Raw genomic sequence first — 21622 nt, 5'->3', positions numbered from 1 at the left:
ATAAACTGAATGGAACGCTGTGCCGAGTTGCTGCTCACCAACAGAGGTCAGATGGTAAAGGTTAGAGGTCACCAGTCCTTGTCATACTGCTCTCAAACTGCTTTCGTTCTAATTGTCCGGTAATACTTCTCACTGCTTCACTAGTCACCAGTCATTCATAGTTTTCCTGTGTTCCACAGATTGTAGCCCAGAAGAAGATGGTGAAGCCTTTATTCCTAAAGTATGCGAAGTACGCCGGGAAATCCACCATCACGGTAGGTTTCACCTATTCATCATCCTATTGATCTCACTCCCAGCTCACTATTGCAGTAACAGTGGCACGCAAAATCAAATGCATTGACTTGTTAAATAAATTCATGCAATTAAAGCAAAGTAGCTGATGTGAATCCTGTGATGTAAGGATGCTTCTCTGTACAAAGAATCATGACTCATATACAATATCTGTCATGACAAAGAGAGGGGGACGTTAAAGCCCAGAGTGTTGTTTCTGTTGGATGGTCTCAACACCATCTGCCAGGCCAACATTACATTGTCATACAAAAGGGAACAACACAGAGAAATTGTGTTTAACAAGCCTGCAAATCTGACCTTTAGTGGAGTGGGAGGAAGAGTCAGTGTTCCTCACTGCTCCTGTTAAATCAGAGGTGCAGAGTCTCTGATCTCTCAGTGCCTTCTTCTACTGCAGAGATGAGAGGAGAAAAGGGAAGGGGTTTTTCCCAAGGAGTGAATTTGATCATGTCAATAACAGACCTTTTGCCTTATTGATACCTATCTTTATTGATTTTACCCTAACAAACTACACATAAATTGCCCTTGGAGAGAAGGGCTGAGAATGACTTGCTTGTGATGGAAATGGCCAAAGTAAAGATGGCATTTGAGGATCTTTCCCTTCGGCTAGTGTTGCCATTATGACCATTGATTGGATGCGATCAAATGGTGGCAGCTTGCTGTGAGGCGGTTATGGGGGATATAATGGGTTTGTTTAAGCACAGTCCTGTAGCAGTGTGGGCTTAATGCATTCTAGTGAATTAGTGCTAACCTGTGTCATGGTGTTTCTGAAAATGGCTTTTCCTGATATGATAATGGGCCTGGGCTTTGTCAGGTCTGTCTGTGAGATGGATCCCAATGGCACGGTGTCTGCCTGTAATGTGCCTGCAGGCTAATCTGGAAGGTGGCAGAACAACAGACAACTGTTGTGTTTTGTGTGAAAAATCCCTTCCCAGTGTTTGTAACAAATCTCTCAGATGTCCATCATGCATATGGGGACATGGGATGTGGAGAAAAGTTGGTCAAATGGTAGGGATTAAGGTACTGTTGTATGCAGTTACTGTGGCTCCTACTGGCAAGCATCACATTACAATGGTCTTCTGACTGGAACGTTCATAGCCAGGCCACAATCCAATACACATTATGCCTACACAATACTCACCAGGACAATGGCGCCATGATATGAGATACAATAAATATGCTCTAGAGCAACGGTGTCTAGATATAATTTGTATTTGTTGTCCTGGTAACAGGAGCTTTTTTGGAACACCATTATTAATCTCTACTGAGATTCATTGGGCCCAAGTCTCACAGAATCTGTGCAGAAGATCTAGGTGCTGCTGTAGGCCCTGCTTGGTTGCGGACAGAAGCACCAGATCATCTGCAAACAGTAGACATTTGATTGCTGAGTCCAGAAGGGTGAGGCCGGATGCTGCAGACTGTTCCACTGCCCTCGCCAATTCATTGATATACTGTACACAGATTGTACAAAACATTTCCATAGACTTACCAGGTGAATCCATGTGAAGCTATGATTGCTTATTGATGTCACTTCTTAAATCCTCTCCAATCAGTGTAGATGAAGGGCAGGAGACAGGCTAAAGAATGATTTTTAAGCCTGAGACAAATAAGACATCGACTGTGTGTGCCATACATAGGGTAAATGGGAAAGACAAAATATTTAAGTACCTTTGAAAGGGATATGGTAGTAAGTGCCAGGCGCACCGGTTTGAGTGTGTCAAGAACTGCAACGCTGCGGGGATTTTCACACTCAACAGTTTCCTGTGTGAATCAAGAATGGTTCAGCCAACTTGACACGACTGTGGAAGCATTGGAGTCAAAGTGGGGTGCAACTCAATATTAGGAAGGCGATCCTAATGTTTTGTTCACTGAGTGTATATGTTGAATAGGGTGGGGCTCAAGATGCATCCCTGTCTCACCCCATGGCCCTGAGGAAGTATATCTGTGTCTTTATTGCCAATTTTAACTGCACACTTGTTGTTTGTGTACATTGATTTTATTCTCTCTCGTTCTCGCTCTCGCTAGCATAACTTATTAGCCTGTCTGTAATAATCCTTTTGGAGGCCAGCTAAACGGTCTTGTGGACTAAATTTGGACCCAACTCCATTTGGCCAGCTCTGCATTACTGTAATGGAACCATATCTGTTTCTCGGCTTGAAGGAGCTTTCTGTTGAAGTTTAAAAGTAATAACACTCCTCAACATTTTGTGACATATTTTGATTGGCTTCAAGGTCATGTCCACATGTTATACGACAGGCTGTCTGCCTGTGGAAAATAAAATATTCTCATTGGGCAAAAATGTGACTTACTAAAACCCTTTTTTCAGGTACATGCTGAAGAAATTTCTGGCAACAATGGATATGTTGAACTGTTCTTCTGTGCCAAGAAACTGGATGATAAGGTAAGGGATTAGGGACCTTCTCTTGATGGAAATATCAATATAGTTCATGGGTGAATTTGTGCTTATTGCTGGCTGTTGAACCTCTCTCTTGTGAATGTGATTTCAAGATCTCTTTTTAACATTATCAGTCATTAACCAGACAAGAAAGATTTATACAACGATGATGATATGGATTTTCTACACTTTTATAAACGCAACATTTATTTAGATCCATATGCTTTACACTGTATTTACTGGATGACATAAAGGCATACAACATGCATTTCAGCATTTGTTCTATTAAGTCTGATTTGAACTTGGCTTTCTGTAAATGCTGGTTCCCCGTTGAGACGAGAATGGTGAGAATGGTGTGTCACGGACACTTGACAGATAGCCAAAGGAAGATGAGGGTGAGATCAGTGAGAGGTTTGCTTAGTTCAGTGTGTGTGTGTGTGTGTGTGTGTGTTTTTGTGTTGGTGTGTGTGTAAAGGGTGTTACCGTGTGGTTCTCTGTTTGCAAATAGCCCCTCCACACAAAGCATCCCACAATGGACCACAGGCCCTGAAGCTCTGCAGGTGTCTGTTCTTCCTACAGTAGCAACAAGCCTTATCCGAACACCTCCACACTTATCCTCTCTCTCTCAACTAATATCTCTGCCTTTCTCCTTCTCTTCCTCCTTTACTCAGCATATCTCTCAGGGTCTTCCTCCTTTTCTCTGCATATCTCTCAGGGTCTTCCGCCCTCTCACTTTCTGTGCCTCAAGCAAAAACATACTCTTAGTGATTATCTGCAAAATACTTTTCTCTCTCTCTCTTTTCCTACCATTCCATTTTTGTCTGCCATTCATGAATTTATGCATTTCAAGTATCCTGGCTCTGAAAGGCTGCTTGCAATATCCAAAGGACATGATCGACCTGTCCTTTTCAACTCTAAATTCCTGCGCCCTAACACAAAATGAAGAAATCAATCCAACATGGGGATCTCTGTGCAAAGACAGCACAGACAGCAGTAGTTCTTCAATAAATGGCTTGACAGAGAAAAGCTATGTAAAATGCATGGTTTTCTCAGAAAGAGGGAGTTTGTTGTCGGTAGAGCATTTAGGAGGGTTACGAAAGATATTTGGCAAAAGATTTTGGGAGCTGGAGCACTGAGGCACCTACAGTAGAGCTGGCACACCCACACAAGGCTCAAGGCAGAAGGTTCATATCTCAGTCAACAAGACTGGAATAACTCTCTGACATCAATGATTATAGCAGAAATCTTCTTCCTGCCTCTCTATGCTCTCAGAATGCTACCAAGCAAAGGGTGCAATTGGCCTCTGACTCAAGCAGTGTTGGAGAAAGTTAACAGGGAGTGGAGGTAAAGGTCTGCTTGGTGTGTATTCATCAGAGCCCAGGCTCCTTTAATGCATTTATTAGAGTTAGCCATTTACAATCCTTTTGATTGGCTGATTGGACCTAATCCAATAGAAAAAGGGTCATGATGAGCAATTCCATGTGGAAATAAAAACAGATTTCAAATTGCACTGTTTGTGATTTAGACACAAGCAATATAGCTAATCAAATCTTCAGTGTACATTGGAGGCAGGGAAACTCATCAATGGTGTTATGGTGTGCTTTAAAACGTTCTCTTTATTTTGCTTATTGACATAATTACATTTCAGTTGCCCAACCCTGTCAGCAAACTACTTTAACTATACACTCTTAGATAAAGGGTTCCAAAAAGTTTATTCGGCTGTCCCCATAGGAGAACCCTTTTTGGGTTCCAGGTAAAAGCACTTTTTGGTTCCTGGTGGAACCATTTTTGGTTTCATGTAGAACCCTGTGTGTAAAAGGTTTTACATGGAACCCCAAACAGTTCTACTTGGAACCAGAAAGAGAGCCAGAGAGCAGGAGATGGAAAGTGGGAGAGAGGGGGGGGGGTGGGAACATGCTCAGGCATATTAATTGCCAGGCTACTATCTTTGTATGGAATCTCTCCGTTCAAATGACTTTGAGGATCCCATTACACTGAGAAATAGTACTCTAATAGACTATGCACATGATCTATACCACACAGGCTATAAATACTGCCTGCTTCACAATGGTGATCAGCTGTGATGGGGCACTATTGTAGTTGATTTACCAGCACAAATGGGTGACGGCTCTGACAAAGTATCTTTTCAAAGGTTTGCATTTAAATGTCTTGAATGTTTAACCTTTTGTTTTTAAAAGTACTTGAAAATATTTCATTTGTAGATGACTTGCTGTGACAACCACAGTATGAGCAACATGGATCAGGCAATGAAATATCCCCCATTTATTTCTAATACTGTATTGCTGCCTGAAACACTATCCAAGGTACTGAACAAACTGCTGGAGGACACTATGGAACTTGTAACTTTATGGAACTCAGTAGACCGTGCTGGTCAAAGGTATAGGTAAATTAATGAATGGTGCTGATTATATAAGTGGTGAGAGCTGTTATTGCTGGACAGGGATTACATGTTGACAGACAAATGCACTTGTAATGCACGTCAGTCCACAGTGACGCCACTGGCAAGGGGTTGCCGTGACAACGAGATGGGGGGGGCTACCTCCTTCTTTCCTCCCTGGCTGTCCCTGTGGAGCTGTATCAGGCTAATGCAGCGAGAAATGGGGACATTAAATATATTGTTTTGTGCACACCGCTCACTCTCTCACACACTCTTTCTTTCTCCCTCCATTCCTTTCTCTAACACTCTCATACACATACACTACACAATGTACAGAAATACTGTCTGTTGAGCCCTGAACAATCAATTGACCCAAACAAGCTGTAGTTGCTCTCAGCCTTACCTTGAGACTCAATGTCAAATGACTCTTTCAAGACCTTTTCCTGATTTGATTTGTCACAGCAGTGAACAATACACCACATGCACAGGAAGGGGATAAGCTGTGTCAAATTTAGCACCAGGAGGACCGAGCTAACATGTTGACATCTGTGTGCGTGTGATTTCAAGGACTTGTTTGTTATTTGATTGCTTGAGATAAATGACTACATTAATGGCTCAACTAGAATTAGTGTATGTTGATTGGTTTGTATATTTGGCAGGATCTCTTCAGTAAGTCAGACCCTTTTTTGGAAATATATCGAATCAACGATGATGGAACGGAACAGCTCGTTCACAGAACTGAGGTAATAGACACATGCATTCCTCCTCTCTGGATCTACCTCTCCTTCTCCATGTGTGGGGAAAGTTACTCATGTCTAATGTGCTCTTGCAGGTAATCAAAAACAACCTGAACCCCGTGTGGGAGCCCTTTAAAGTGTCTCTAATCTCCCTGTGTAGCTGTGATGAGGACAGGAAGCTCAAGGTAAGAAACACAGGAAGTCATAGTGTGATGGTTTAACATTGCTGCTGTGGTATTGATTGATGAATGAATGAATGGAACTGGTGACTGAAGTAACTTACTGGCGAATGAACAGTCAATATTAGAGGGTTCTGTCTGTTACTGTCTTGTTGTGTCACAGTGCCTAGTCTGGGATTACGACTCCAGGGGAAAACACGACTTCATCGGAGAGTTTTATGCCACCTTCAGAGAAATGCAGAAAATTGGCGGTGGAAGCAAGGTCAGTCCAACGGAGAGAGAGTGCTGTCAGTCACTGTTGAATGTTTGATGTGTGTCACTGATGTCCCACTTGTGACAGAAATGGATGAAAGAAATGTCACGCTGCGGTTCTATGTTCTGCAAGTCATACCGCAGAAGTCATAACTCATTACTATGTTTCTGTATGTATTGTCTACCTCTTGTGTTAAAGGTCACATGGGATTGCATGAATCCAAAGTACAAACTGAAGAAAAAGAACTACAAAAACTCTGGGGTTGTCATCCTCAGTGATCTCAAGGTTAGAGCCAGCCGTTACAGCTCAGCAACTCTCCACTATCGAATACATTGAGAATCTTCCCCATCTCTGTGCTATTCGGTTGTACGTCTCTCACAACATGTACACATAGTGCTAATTAATGAATATTGCTCATTTTAGAAATGCGATCATCCTCAGTTTACTGTCCACCCCCGCTACCATTTCTGTAAATGACTACATCTGTGGGTGGCTGTCACCGTGCTTTCCCCCTATGTTTTTAGTTCGCAGGTCTTTTAAAAAAGATTTTTTTTAAATTGGTATAGCTGTTGGTGTGTCTCAGGCCTATCATTTTGATTATTTCATTTGGATTAATTAGTTTACTACGCCCAGCTCATGTGATTGCTGCTGTGTCTCAGTTTGAATCCTCTGCCGCCCCACTGGGTGTGTGATCTCTAACTGCACATCACAGAGCTGCTGCCTTCAGACTAAATCATCACCATTCTCCATGTTCATGCTTACTACATAATACTTGTTTTCTAAACAGTGCATAGCTACTGAGATGTGGTTGAATAATAGTTTTAAAATACATATGTAACCGATGTGAAACAGCTAGCTAATTAGCAGTGGTGTGCGCTAATAGCGTTTCAAACGGTGACGTCACTCGCTCTGAGGCCTTGAAGTAGTTGTTCCCCTTGCTCTGCAAGGGCCGTGGCTTTTGTGGCACGATGGGTAACGATGCTTTGTGGGCGACTGTTGTCTGTGTGCAAAGGGTCCCTGGTTCGAGCCCAGGTAGGGGCGAGGGGACAGAAGCTATAATGTTACATTGATGCTGTTGACCCGGATCACTGGTTGCTGTGGAAAAAGGAGGTCAAAAGGGGGGTGAGTGTAACCGATGTGAAATGGCTAGATAGTTAGCGGTGGTGCGCGCTAATACCGTTTCAATCGGTGACTTCACTCGCTCTGAGGCCTTGAAGTAGTTATTCCCCTTGCTCTGCAAGGGCCGTGGCTTTTGTGGCGCGATGGGTAACGATACTTTGTGGGTGACTGTTGTCTGTGTGCAGAGGGTCCCTGGTTCGAGCCCAGGTTGGGGTGAGGAGAGAGACGGAAGCTATACTGTTACACACACTTGTTATTTTGTAAATTGAACAGCCATTGGTTAAAACTGGAATTCATCTAAAAACATTGAGTACTCCAAGTCCGAACTCCCCACCCTCTGGGGTTCAGTTTAAAAGCTTCTTATCTGTTCTGCAGCTTCACAGAGTGTATTCCTTCCTGGACTACATCATGGGAGGATGCCAAATCCACTTTACAGTAAGTTGAGTAGCCAATGCGTGCACTAGCATATTATCATCACTTAGCAGCATGGTACAATGCTATGCTAACCTTCAAAGGTGTACGATCCACTGACTGCCTACACATTCTATACATATTAATGGTTGCTTGCCTTTGTTAAAGTGTTGGAATAGACAATATGCCTAGTATTCTAACCTGCCTGTGAAATTTAAACCAGTGTTCCATTTCAAGGCTAAGTGCTGTCATCAAGGCCAGTGTTTTGATTAAATGCTACATTCTCTAAGTGTGAAACATTACATTCTGCATTTTTTAACTAATGAAACATTACCTTTCTGACTGGCATTTTCCGGTGTGTCCGGATGCTTTTCACACTGAAGACTAGCTCCTTAGAAGGATAACTGAGGCAATAATTAATATTAATTTAGGGGAACTGCTATGTTAGAAGCACTGCTTCATTGTTGCATAGACAGCCTTACGTATCACTTTCCACAGATTAAGAACACTATATAATGCTTTGATAATGCACTAATGATTAAAAGAATACCTGCAGAATATTTGTATGATCGTTTCCCTTGTTGAGAAGCACTGCAGTTCTCCCTGTGCTCCTATCTTTAGCACTGCTGATGTCAAAGAAGTGAAATATCTATGTCATTTGCTGCTCCTTCTTACATGCCCTCAACGCATCCTGCACATATGTTGGTCGTATAAATTGCTCTGAGAACATCTGCGCAATGACTGGACATAAAAAATGGAAATTTAACAGACGGCTTCAGCAATGTTCATTTACATATTTTAGATATTTATGTTTTCACCATATATTATAAAGATTAATTTGCGTAAGCAAGTCATGCTTGATGACATGATTGCTATGATATTACAGTATTTAAGACTATGAGGCTGCTCCGGGGTTGAAAAGTCAAGTCACTCAAAGACGCAGGCTCCAGACACTTACACAATGGAAGTCAGTTGATTTGTCATAATCGTCCTCTATAGAAACACCAGTTTAACAGAGCACAGAATGGTTTTGGTTTGTTTACAGTCTTCTATGAATCTGTCATTTCTCTAGGTGGCCATTGACTTCACAGCCTCCAACGGAGACCCACGGAACAGCTGCTCCCTACACTACATCAACCCGTACCAGCCCAACGAGTATCTGAAGGCTTTGATAGCAGTGGGGGAGATCTGTCAGGATTATGACAGGTTAGTCAGCACCATGCCTCTCTGCCCAGCCTCTCATCCTGATCTGTATCTGTGGGGCTGCTCTCTGTATGTCTATCAATGGGAAATGTAACTTTTTGCATTCTGTAATGACCCGGCTGGGTCATAAAAGGAATAGAGACGGACTCTAGGTGTGCAGGTCAGAACACAGGTTTATTCCTAAACTGGGCTATTGTTCAGGCCACAGCCCACGCCGCTAAATGCCGAACATACACAATTATACCATGTCGAGTTAAGGGTCACTCTCATAGGAACAGATCAAGGCCCCGAACAGAAGAGAGAGAGATAAGACAGTAATCCCTATTTATGCATTTCCAAACCCCGCGGGATTACCCATCATACCCCCCCAACCTTTCCATCTGTCCTGACATATTTAACCCCTGCTAGTAGCCATGAGAACCATAACACACCCACAAACACAGAACACAATACCGGGTCGTTACAATTCCATTCGGTAGATGTCTCATAATGTACCGAGCCAGTGGTTCTACTTCATCTAATTTCCAGCTTTGAGGAGATAATGGAAATCGTGGAATGCTGAAATAGAATAGAATTCTGAGGATTCTTTCAACTACTCACTGAAGCATGAGTTGGAAAATGAATGACAGAGTTGAACAATTATTACAATAAGGTCTCGATTTCAATCCAATCCAGTGATAACTCACGTTGTTTGGGCGGTGTTGAAGGTTTAACTGCGGTATGAGTCCGCAAATCGGTGAGTGGCTGTTCTTGTGTGTTAAAAAGCACTCCCTTCCTATTATCCTACCGCGTTAGTTCAAAACTGCGATAGAAAGTGTGCATGTTGTCATGTTAATTTGGATGGGGATAGGCAATCAGTCTAATCGAGGTGTAGACAACATAACATCACACGTTCGAGTGTCTGAAATTGTAATGCGACTGCATGAACTTCTTACACGGCTGCATGGGATTTGTCGGATATAAAGTCGGGTGTGGTTTTGCTGCATCCAATGGCAGTGTCTGAAATAAGGTAAGGCAAGGAGCTGCTTGTGGATTTGACACCACCAAAACAACCGCTACGCAGATAGAATCTAACACCAAATCAGCCACTTGATGTCATACATTTCCTCCATGTAATCTAAGACTTTTGCCAGATAATACGAAACTGCAACAAAAAAAACAATTTAATTAATGCGTGAAAGTTACTAAAGTCCACCTGCAATTCTCATGCCCACTGCCAACACTTTCATTAAGTCCTTATATTTCCACTTTACTAGGAGGAAATTAGAGCAAACAAATTGCTTTACACAGACATTGGCAATGCATGAGGAGGCCCTGGGGAAATCTCAGATGAAGTTGCTTGGAGGCAGAATCAGTGTTTGAGATGAGGCTGGTCTGCTTAGATTTACTGCTGCCGCTGCCGTTTCTGCTGCTGTTGTTGGAATGGGCACAAAGCGAGATGGTTCCAAGTGCAGTAGACAGCAGGTCTTGTTCCATCCGTGGCGGCGGGTGCAGAGGAGAGGACACCCATCCTGGCGCAGTGGCACAGCAGGATTAGCAGAGTCAGGGAGGGACAGCAGCAGGATGGGCAGGGGTAGGGAGGGGCAGAGGAGAGGCAGCAGCAGAGACGTGGAGAGATGGCAGAAGGATGCACAGGGCTCTCAAGGGTTTGGGGAGATAATGGTTTCAATGGCTGGGGAGAGTTGGAGAGACATGCTGTATATTATGATTTGTGTGTGTGGTCACATTTCTTTCTGTATACAGTATTTGTTAAGGATATATAATTGACTGGTATTATAGTTACACTCCTAATTTCTACATGACTAATTCAATATTTATTCCATATACACCAGAGTTGTTGGAGGCAGTCTTGTCAGACACTGGTTAATTAGTAACAAATTATTGAATTTGCTCTCTTGTCTGTCGGCACAGAGCCAAATGAGGATTTACACTGAGTCATGCCAGTGTTGGCTCCTCCTCTTGAATGTGTGGAGAACGTTGGCTGCCTAATTAAAAAAGTACAAGAGATAACTCTAGAACAGCAGAAGACCTGTTGGAGAGACACAGACTCTAGCTACCTGGAAAGAGATGTGTAGGTAGCTAACTCAGTTTGGTGTTGGGTGTCACAAACATGCCTTTAAGTGTTGCGCCTACGTTATATATTGTGGGTTATCTCCTCCCACGTCAGGCTGTTATTCAGGTGCACAACGTGGGCATGCAGGCCTCTTGTGGGGAACATCAGGTGATGTGTGATCACATTTACACAGTAGGAGCTGGATTAGGAGCCGGTCACCTTTTGCTCTGTGTGGGAAGTGGCTGGTTCTCCTACTGAGAGGGGAACGGGGCTCAGTGAAGACACCCGCCTGCAAGATCCGCTCTCACATCATGTCACGTGGAAGTGAGAAAGAGGTGCCACCATGGAGCCCACATGTTTGTGCCATCCTCATTAACAGGCCTGGGAACAACATCACATCTGGCTCTCCCACTCTCCTTACTGGTGTCATGTTGAAATATAGCTGTCTACCGGGGTGGTAATCCTCCAGAGCATAGCAGTCTCTACTTGGGACTTCTCACTTAATGCAGACATGTGCTGCTTAAGAAAACACTTGAGGAAAGACACTTAGTACAGACATGTGCTGCTTAAGAAAACACTTGAGGAAAGACACTTAGTACAGACATGTGCTGCTTAAGGAAACACTTGAGGAAAGACACTTAGAACAGACATGTGCTGCTTAAGGAAACACTTGAGGAAAGACACTTAGTACAGACATGTGCTGCTTAAGGAAACACTTCAGGAAGACACTTAGTACAGACATGTGCTGCTTAAGAAAACACTTGAGGAAAGACACTTAGTACAGACATGTGCTACTTAAGGAAACACTTGAGGAAAGACACTTAGTACAGACATGTGCTGCTTAAGGAAACACTTGAGGAAAGACACTTAGTACAGACATGTGCTGCTTAAGAAAACACTTGAGGAAAGACACTTAGTACAGACATGTGCTGCTTAAGGAAACACTTGAGGAAAGACACTTAGTATAGACATATTCTGCTACAGAAAACACTTGAGGAAAGACACTTAGTACAGGCATGTGCTGCTTAAGGAAACACTCCAGGAAGACACTTAGTACAGACATGTGCTGCTTAAGGAAACACTTGAGGAAAGACACTTAGTACAGACATGTGCTGCTACAGAAAACACTTGAGGAAAGACACTTAGTACAGACATGTGCTGCTTAAGGAAACACTTGAGGAAAGACACTTAGTACAGACATATGCTGCTTAAGGAAACACTTGAGGAAAGACACTTAGTACAGACATATGCTGCTTAAGGAAACACTTGAGGAAAGACACATAGTACAGACATGTGCTGCTTAAGGAAACACTTGAGGAAAGACACTTAGTACAGACATGTGCTGCTTAAGGAAACACTTGAGGCAGACCACTACTCCACACACTGAACCAACCTGTAGGTTGTGATGTTTAATCCAGGCTCAATTGGAAATAGAATCCTAAAACGTTGAGCACAATCAAAGAGAATATGTATACTACTACATAGAAAGGCCACTTCCCAGAGAATGTTTACATTATCTGAGGAAACCATAGTCAGACTTGAAAGCCAGTTTCTTTCACTCTCTGTCTGTGCTCGGTACTTGTGGCACCTCTACATTTTCTCAAACACCAGGTTCTATTCCCACAAAGTATTAAACTGACGGATAGAACAGAGAAGTGCCAAGCATCACAACGAAGTAGCAGTAGCTGCAGTGGAGGCATTTGTACAGCCCCTTCTCTTGATATTTGAGGAGCTATGGAACATGTGTCAGAGGAGAAAAGTAAGATAAATCACCGAGGCAACTTTGAGAAGCTGTTTAAGGTCCATCTCGCCGTTATGTTAAAATGATAAGTCTGATGTATTGTAATGAGCTTTCTGTTTGGACAAAACACAGTGGACTAGATAGAATAGAAAGATACAAGGAAAATAAACAAGAACAGCAGTACCAGTATGTCAAAGATGGCTATTCAAGGCAGCGATATCAGACATCAGTGGTTGAGTGGTTTGAATTGTATTATAGAACTTGAAACTGGCTTTGCCACTGCCGAGCAGAGAGTATGTTGTAGGCTCAATTCTCATTCACCCATTGTGATGGATCTCCCTTGCATTACAGACAATAATTAACAAAACTACCCGCCCAACCTGAACCTGCATGCAGTTTAGTCACTCATTTGTCATGATTTGCTGTCAGAGAAAATGTGTTTTCGGCGTGTTGTTGCAGCCAATTTTGTTCTCGTACACCTCCATTGCTCCTTCAGGTTATTCCTGTCCTTTCTCCTGGATAGCGCTGTCCTGTGGGATTCATTTAAAGCAGGATTAGCCATTTACAGAATCTGCTTAAATCTCCCGATGGAGGGTGGTGGGAGAGAGAAGGTCCACTTTCCCCTCTTTCTTCATCTGAGGATTAAGGAGTTGAGGATGAAGGAGATTAAGGACCAAAGTGTTGGAGGGAACAAAAAGAGAGCATTTCAATAACTCAACTGGGGGCAGAGAGAGAAATCACGTCTGCTGCTTTCCTTAATTGATCCAAGCTGTTTTACCAGCTCTCTTTTCCCTGGGTTGATAGAGAGATGGGGCCTTGAGATTCTGTGTTTAGAGGGATGTCTGAGCATCTTCCTCTAGTGGACAGAACAGTGTCTGTGTCAAAATCAAATCAAAGTTTATTTGTTACATACACATGGTTAGCAGATAATAATGCGAGTGTAGCGAAATTCTTGTCCTTCTAGTTCCGATAGTGCAGTAATTTCTAACAAGTCATCTAACAATTTCCCAACAATTACCTAATACACACATCTAAAGGGGTGAATGAGAATATGTAAATATATGGATGAGCGATAGCCGAGCAGCATAGGCCAGGTGCAATAGATGGTATAAAATACAGTATATACATATGATATGAGTAATGTAAAATATGTAAACATTATTGAAGTGGCATTGTTTAAAGTGACTAGTGGTCCATTTATTAAAGTGGCCAGTGATTGGGTCTCAATGTAGGCAGCAGCCTCTCTGAGTTATTGAGTGCTGTTTAGCAGTCTGATGGCCTTGAGATAGAATCTGTTTTTCAGTCTCTCTGTCCCAGCTTTAATGCACCTGTACTGACCTCGCCTTCTGGATGGTAGCGGTGGGAACAGGAAGTGGCTCGGGTGGTTGTCCTTGATGATCTTTTTGGCTTTTCTGTGACATCTGGTCATGGAGGGCAGGTAGTTTGCCCCCGGTGATGCGTTGTGCAGACCGCACCACCCTCTGGAGAGCCTTGCGGTTGAGGGCAGAGCAGTTTGCCGTACCAGGCTGTGATACAGCCTGACAGGATGCTCTCGGTTGTGCATCTGTAAGAGTTTGTCAGGGTTTTGGGTGACAAGCCAAATTTCTTCAGCCTCCTGAGGTTGAAGAGGCGTTGTTGCGTCTTTTTCACCACACTGTCTGTGTGAGTGGACCATTTCAGTTTGTCTGTGATGTGTACGCCGAGGAACTTAAAACTTTCCACCTTCTCTACTGCTGTCCCTTCAATGTGGATAGGGGGGTGCTCCCTCTGCTGCTTCCTGAAGTCCAAGATCATCTCCTTTTTCTTGTTGACGTTGAGTGAGAGGTTGTTTTCCTGACACCACACTCCGAGTGCCCTCACCTCCTCCCTGTAGCCTGTCTCGTCGTTGTTGGTAATCAAGTGTGTCTGTGTGCCCTTGTGTATAGCTAGGCCTGCTAGAGTAAAGGACTATGGTTTTGGGATGACGTTCCAAATGTGTTGTACTGTACATCCACCAAGCCCAATTTGAATTGAAAAAATAAATACAATTTTGATTGGCTTGCTTGTTAGATGCTCCCCTGTCCGTCTTTAGAGTGAAAAGAATGAGCAGCTGTAAGCAAACTGTGAATATCGGGGATGGCAGCAGCCTTTGCGCATTTGGAAACCAGTTACCTTTGTAGTGGCCTTGGTTGTGCGGACAGCTTCTCTCTTTCAGGATGCCGCTCTCTCATGAGAGAGACTGTACCATCTCCTGAGACAGAGGAAGCCCAATTGAAGATTACTATGTTTAGCACAGAGATGATCATTCTTAATTCCCAAGGGTAGATGATGAGACCAGAAGGGTCTCATCATCTGTTTTTCCATTACTTTGCCTTTAATGTGCTGGAGAACGTATCAATCAGCCAGCGAATTAAAGTTCAGAGTAAAGGGAAAGCTTTAGTTGTCTCTAATGAAGGCTTACAGGCAAATCATCAATTGAATGCTTATTACTTCCTGCTTTAGTGTTCCCAGCCCATGTCATCACTCTCTCCCCTTCCTGCTGCAGTAAATAAATTAAAACAGCTCCTTTCAAATGCTGATGGCTGAAACCGAGATGTTCATTCAGATTGCCATGGTGCTCGAGAATCCACTTTTTTTCTGCATGAAAATTTTTCTGATAGCAGAGACAAAATCATGCATTTAGGCAGTATTACTAATGTGATGGAAAAGACGCTAACACAGCCCAGCACACATGTTCACAGTGCCATGGATTGGAGAGTGGTAGATACAGCGCTCGTTCTCTGACAGGGAATGTGTGTATCTCACTAACCATCTTACATTTTAATCCTTTCTTAAACCCTCTCTTTTTGCCATTGCACTATGAGGACTCCTGTATTGTTTCTTGTCTCGGCTCGCATACTGCTCAGTGAGCCCCACAGCTCACCATGTGATCAGATCTACTGTATGTCTAGTGGTATTTCCCAGCAGGCGTTGCTTCTGTCCTACTGTGTCTTACACTCTCATTCTCCACCACAGTTCCTGCTTTCATTCCTCTAGTGCAATGCTCTCCTGCCCTCCTGACAAAGAGTAATGCATTCAATATGGCAGAGCATATAGTACTACATCAGCTCATCATATTACAATGATACCGATAATGATGTGGGGAATACAGCAATTGCGACGGCACAATTACCACTTAGAGGCGGAGAGTAACATAAGCTCACCCCATAGGTGCAAACTGACAGCTGGAACATAGAAGCAATTCTTAAATTGTCATTTGAGTGTCCTAACTGATTGAATTGTAAACAGACTTAAAAGGAGGGATTTGCAGTGTAGTTGTTCCTGTGTGGAAGAGATAAATTACAGTAATGTTCTCGACAAGTATCTTCCATTTTATCAGTGACAGTGTGTTCTCTATTGTAACAGTGACAACATGATTGATTTACTCTACTTTACATTTTAGTGACAAAAGATTTTCCGCCTTGGGATTTGGTGCCAGAATTCCACCCAATTACGAGGTGAGTATTATCTTGTTTAGTTGTTATAATCTTTTCCCCCACTGCTTATTTTCCCTCTCTCCTCTTGGTATTTGCCCATGCCTTAAGTCTATATTGAACGGGCTGATTGCACTATTTCCTGACACCATTCGTCACTGTCAATGTCTCACACTTCAAATTGATAATTGAGTTTATTTTTATTCACAAGCCCCTTCTCTGGAAATACCTGTCCCTGAGAAAATAACATGTTCTGAGGAAATTAAAATAATGGCAAGCAGGCAGTGTGGCGCAAGGCTCCTTGGTGTTGATGGCCACTTGTCAGAAGGTTTCAGGAGCGAGAGAGGGGCGTTGTTTTAGCAGATTTGTCATGGAGAACAGCGACTCCGCTGTTGTTTTAACTAGCACCCTGGGGAGAGGGTTTGAAGTGCCGCGCGCACACACACACACCGCTTTCAGACACAGACTGCTTCCAGAGATAGAGAGTCACATTACAGGCACACTGAAGTACTGGCAGGTCAACAGACAGAGAAAGATCAAAGAAGGCTATCAGGATCTGCTTCTGTTCTGTGCTTTGGCTTATAAATAGACTTGACTACTGTAAGTTCTGTAATTATGGCTTAATGACATCTGTCTTGTCAAAGGTACATACACTGGACCGAAAAGACTGTTGTTTTGATTGGATAGAAAAATGCCACATCTGAACTATTTCTGTACCCCAGGCTGCTAAAATGCTACAAAACCAAATCAGTAAATTCAGCATTTTTGCTGTCACTTAGAATAGTTCAAGAGCCCACAGCTGTTGTATTTACCCAAAATAGTAAATGCTTTCAAAAGGCTGTGTGACTGTGGCTTTGTTCAATAAGATAACTGGACCACTTAATATCAGGAACAGGGTCATTCTCATACTCAAAGTAAGCTTTATGTGGACTTATGGTCCTATATTTTCATTTATTCTACCGTTACTCCAGACATTCAAAAGATTGTAAAATGTGGACTGAAATAAATGAGTGTCTTTGAAGACCCCAGTTGTATTTAAAATGAGGCATAGGGATTTTGTGTCTACACTAATTTCCAGTACAACAGTGTCTGACCTTTTTTTATTTTTTATTTCCCAACAAACAGGTGTCCCATGACTTTGCCATCAATTTCAACCCAGAGGACGATGAATGTGAAGGTAAGAGAGATGAAGCCTCCTCTGGGTACCTTATACTTCTGAACATCTCAGCAGCTCTGCCCAACCCTTCATCAATCTCTACCGCTGACATTTTACAATGAAAAATTTGCATAGAGGATAACATGTGGAGCTTGAGTGCTTTTCCCACTCTCAGAATCTGTCTTTAATGGACACAGAGCCCTACAAATTCACATTTCTAGTAATACTTTGATCCTTAGTTATTTTACTCCAGCCCACTTGTCTCCCTCCCTTCCTCCCTCGGTCCCTCAATGTGCTACTTCAAGGTGTGTACCCACAGTAGAACGTGTGTGCGTGTGTGTGTGTGTGATCAGAGATTCAGGGGGTGGTGGAGGCCTACCAGAACTGTCTGCCTAAGATCCAGCTGTATGGCCCCACCAACGTCTCTCCCATCATCAGCAGGATAGCCAAGCTGTCAGCAGGAGAGGAGACCATCAAAGATGCCTCAGTAAGTGTCCCTTTACTGCTGTAATGGAGTGATGTACAGTACAGGCTTGCATGATACGGAAAAAAATACATATATCAATAACTGATATCCCACCCATTGAGCCTCCATGGATGAGCTGTCTCAGGCTCAGCTCAACTTTTACACAATTAATACCAGTCAGCCGAGACAGACCATGTAGGTGTATGATTGAGTGTAGAAATGAAAAACATAATAGTGAAGTCATTCACTATTAAATGTTTTTGTCTAATTAAGTGATTATGCCTCTAGAAGCCGGTGTTTTGGAGGAAATTGGCACAGTTGTTAGTCTCAGGCTGGCAAACCGTGCCAATATATCCTCCAAACACCGTATTTGAGGGAATTATCACTTTTATACAACGGGATTCCAACAAATTCAAATAATGATTGACATATTTCCATTAAAAACATTGTTTAGATAAATTTATTCATACTACTTCCACAAGATAAAGTCCAAATCGTCAAATCTAGGATTGCTACCCAAGCCATCTGGCTCGGTTGCCGGAGACACGACCCAGTTAAGTCTTTTATTCTATATCTATGGACATTTGTTCTAAATGTTTCGTTGTCATGCTGGCTGGCAACGTTGTTATACCCTTATTATTAGCTAGCCAACTTGGGCTAGCACAGTCACATCAAACAGTGCAGCCAGAATAACAGAAAAGTAGCTGCATTTGTGTTTGTTTAAACTGTTTTCTAGTGACATTTATTTAGATACATCCATAACAATGAGCTAATGATGAGCTATTTCGCCTGGCATAGAACATTTGCTCTCTCACCAGTAAGCTGTTTGAAGTAATTGTGTTAGCTTTGTCATTGGCTAGCTCTTCCAAACTGAAGCTGGAAAGACAGCAAACTAGCTGCATTTTGTTTAGTTTGACCTGTTTTTCTATTGTATATATTCATACAAATTATGCTGATTTATGATTTCAACTGGCTGAGAAAAGCTGCTTGTCTCATCCTGACTCCCGAGTCCCGACACGTTGATTACTATCGAACAGCTGGAGATCGAATTTCAATATTGAAACAATGTTACAAATATCAGAGAGACCGACATTAGTTTGCCCTCAGGCTATTCCCATTACATTTGAAACACTTTTCCATCATTCTGGCCATTTCTTCTGCTTTGTCCTTGTACTGATCTTCATTTATTATTCAATCATCCCTTCTTCTGATCAGTAAATGAGACCAAAGGATCAATGCAAAAATAATTCAGGACATGAGTTAAAACTGCAGCCGGGGCACTTTAATCCCTAGGGACTCATGGGACATCTTAGAGGAGAATACATGGGAATACACTCATAGACCTCATATGTAAAATCCATTGGCAAATGTAGGATACCTGTAGATGTTGAGGGTTTTCTCATTCATATTGATATCCTGCAGGGAGAGAGAGAGGTGTTGATGGGACTAGAGATTAATACATTATTACTTTTCTCAGTGTTTCTCAGTGGGAGCAGTCAGATTTCAGAGGATAACGTGTTACACACAGACAAGCCAAGGGCACTGAAGTGTGTGGTGACAAAAGGTTAACATGCAACCGCAACCCTCTCCTCTTTCCTCTCTCCACCAGCGTTACCACATCCTGCTGATACTCACGGACGGCGTGGTGACAGACATGGCGGACACACGCGAGGCCATCGTGCGTGCCTCCTACCAGCCCCTGTCCATCATCATCGTTGGCGTGGGCAATGCAGACTTCACAGACATGCAGATCCTGGACGGGGATGACGGGGTGCTGCGCTCACCCAAAGGAGAGCCCGTCCTCAGGGACATTGTGCAGTTTGTGCCCTTCAGAGACTTCAAAACGGTCAGTATAGCCCTCCTTCCCTTCCGCCGTCTATACCTCCATCCCTCCAACTTCCCTACCTCCCTTTACTCTGCTATGCCACAGTCATATTCCAACCAAGCCAAAAGAACAGAGGTGTGGGTCTCAGAAACTGCACTACTTTTTATAATAGCGATGCTGGCGGCCATTAAGTCTCCCAATGTGACCTCCAAAGCCCCTTCAGTAATAGCATTACTCTCCAATGGGGCTTTGAAGACATGCTAACAGCCAGGCAGCCTCTCCTTTGCTAGCCTTGCCAGTGCTACAGATGGAGGAGCTTCAGAAAACCCTCCTAAGGAAAATAAATGTCACCAGGAAAGAAAATCCATTAATTTAGAAAAGTAATGATGAAAAATGCAAAAATGCCTCCAAAAGCTTGATGCGATTTGTCTGTGTGCTCCCCAAAGCTCTTTCATTTTGACCGCTGCCCAAACAACGGAAAACACAAATCACTCTTTCCATTCTTCCTTTGTTAAGTTAAAAAACAATTTGCCCAGAGTTTCATTGGATTTAGGTGCCACTGAAAATGATTGCTTTAACCCTTTGGGGTCTTGTGCCGGAACTGTCCAGACTACAGCTGTGTTCTATTTTTCACAGGCCTCGCCCGCTGCCTTAGCCAAATGTGTCCTGGCGGAGGTGCCCAACCAAGTGGTGGAGTACTACAGTCACAAGGCCATCTGCCCCATGCCGCCCGTCCCATCATGTGACTCTCCCACCTCCCTTGCCAACACGCCCACGGCCTGACCATATCTCAGTCCAGCAGAGAGAGCGAGAGAGAGGGTGCATATCGCTGCTCTGGACCAAAAACCATGGTCATTAATATTAGTGTTGTTATCATTCCTTTTTCATTCGTACAGCGTTCACACACAGACTGGAATCTCAAACCTTTGGATTGTTTTCTCTCTCCATTCGGATCATGTCCCTCTGCCTGGCTGTGCATCCATCTGCCTGTTCAGCATGATGCTGGAGCCTTCGTCCTCTTCCTCCTGTTTTGGGGATGCATGCAGGTGAATCCCTCCCAGAGTTGATCAACTACGGTCACATGCTCTCTGTCCCCTTCTGCCCTGATACTGGCACCTCGGCCCTCAGTTGATTTTTCTATGACTTCTAAGGCTCTCCAAGGCTTCAGTCTGCTTCTCCTCTGTGTCCATTTTGCTCTGCTGTGTCTCTCTAAGTCTTACTGCCCATCCCTGGTATTGTCGGAAGAGCCTGTCAGCTGAAGGATTGGGGCGGGGGGGGGGGGGGGGGGGGGTCTTAACATATCAAACCACATGAGTCTTTCAATTATGTTGGAAGAGATTTAGGTAAAACTTTATTTTACTATTCCAACACTATGCCTGCACAGAAAAGGTAGTCATATACAGTACCAGTCAAAAGTTTGGACACATCTACTCATTCAAGGGTTTTTCTTTATTTTTACTGTTTTCTACATTGTAGAATAATAGTGAAGACATCAAAACTATGAAATAACACATGGAATCATGTAGTATCATGTAATATCAAATCATGTAATATCAAAAAAGTGTTAAACAAATCAAAATATATTTAAAATTCTTCAAAGTAGCCACCCTTTGTCTTGATGATAGCTTAGAACACACTTGGCATTCTCTCAACCAGCTAGTCACCTGGAATGTATTTAAATTAACAGGTGTGCCTTGTTAGAAGTTACTTTGTGGAATTTCTTTCCATAATGCGTTTGAGCCAAAAAGTTGTGTTTTGAAAAGTTAGGGGTGGTATACAGGAGATATACTATTTGGTAAAAATTCATATTATTGCCAGAACAGCTCAAATAAGCAAAGAGAAACGACAGTTCATTACTTTAAGACATTAAGGTCAGTCAATCCGGAAAACTGCAGTCGCAAAAACCATTGAGTTAACAGCCCAAATAAATGCTTCACAGAGTTTGA

At 43.0% G+C, this 21622-nt stretch overlaps 1 protein-coding gene across 3 annotated transcripts in view; it reads left to right on the top strand.

Annotated features, from left to right (window-relative positions):
- The window catches only part of LOC129834444 (copine-7-like), a 38563-nt gene extending 17609 nt beyond the window's left edge, over positions 1–20954 (top strand). For all 3 annotated transcript variants that reach the window (XM_055899429.1, XM_055899428.1, XM_055899426.1), the window contains exons 4-16: positions 180–254; positions 2615–2689; positions 5741–5824; positions 5914–6003; positions 6161–6259; positions 6449–6535; positions 7745–7804; positions 8853–8986; positions 16199–16253; positions 17355–17406; positions 17739–17872; positions 19461–19697; positions 20313–20954. In XM_055899429.1, the coding sequence (XP_055755404.1) occupies positions 180–254; positions 2615–2689; positions 5741–5824; positions 5914–6003; positions 6161–6259; positions 6449–6535; positions 7745–7804; positions 8853–8986; positions 16199–16253; positions 17355–17406; positions 17739–17872; positions 19461–19697; positions 20313–20459 (1329 nt within the window). In that variant the 3' untranslated portion in view covers positions 20460–20954. The remainder of the gene's footprint in view (positions 1–179; positions 255–2614; positions 2690–5740; positions 5825–5913; positions 6004–6160; positions 6260–6448; positions 6536–7744; positions 7805–8852; positions 8987–16198; positions 16254–17354; positions 17407–17738; positions 17873–19460; positions 19698–20312) is intronic.
- Positions 20955–21622: the final 668 nt, after the last annotated feature.

This window comes from Salvelinus fontinalis, chromosome 35 (genome assembly GCF_029448725.1).
Source record: "Salvelinus fontinalis isolate EN_2023a chromosome 35, ASM2944872v1, whole genome shotgun sequence".
Classification (NCBI taxonomy): Eukaryota; Metazoa; Chordata; class Actinopteri; order Salmoniformes; family Salmonidae; genus Salvelinus; species Salvelinus fontinalis.
Note: the sequence above shows the minus strand (reverse complement) of the source record. Positions and strands in the feature narration are given on the sequence as shown.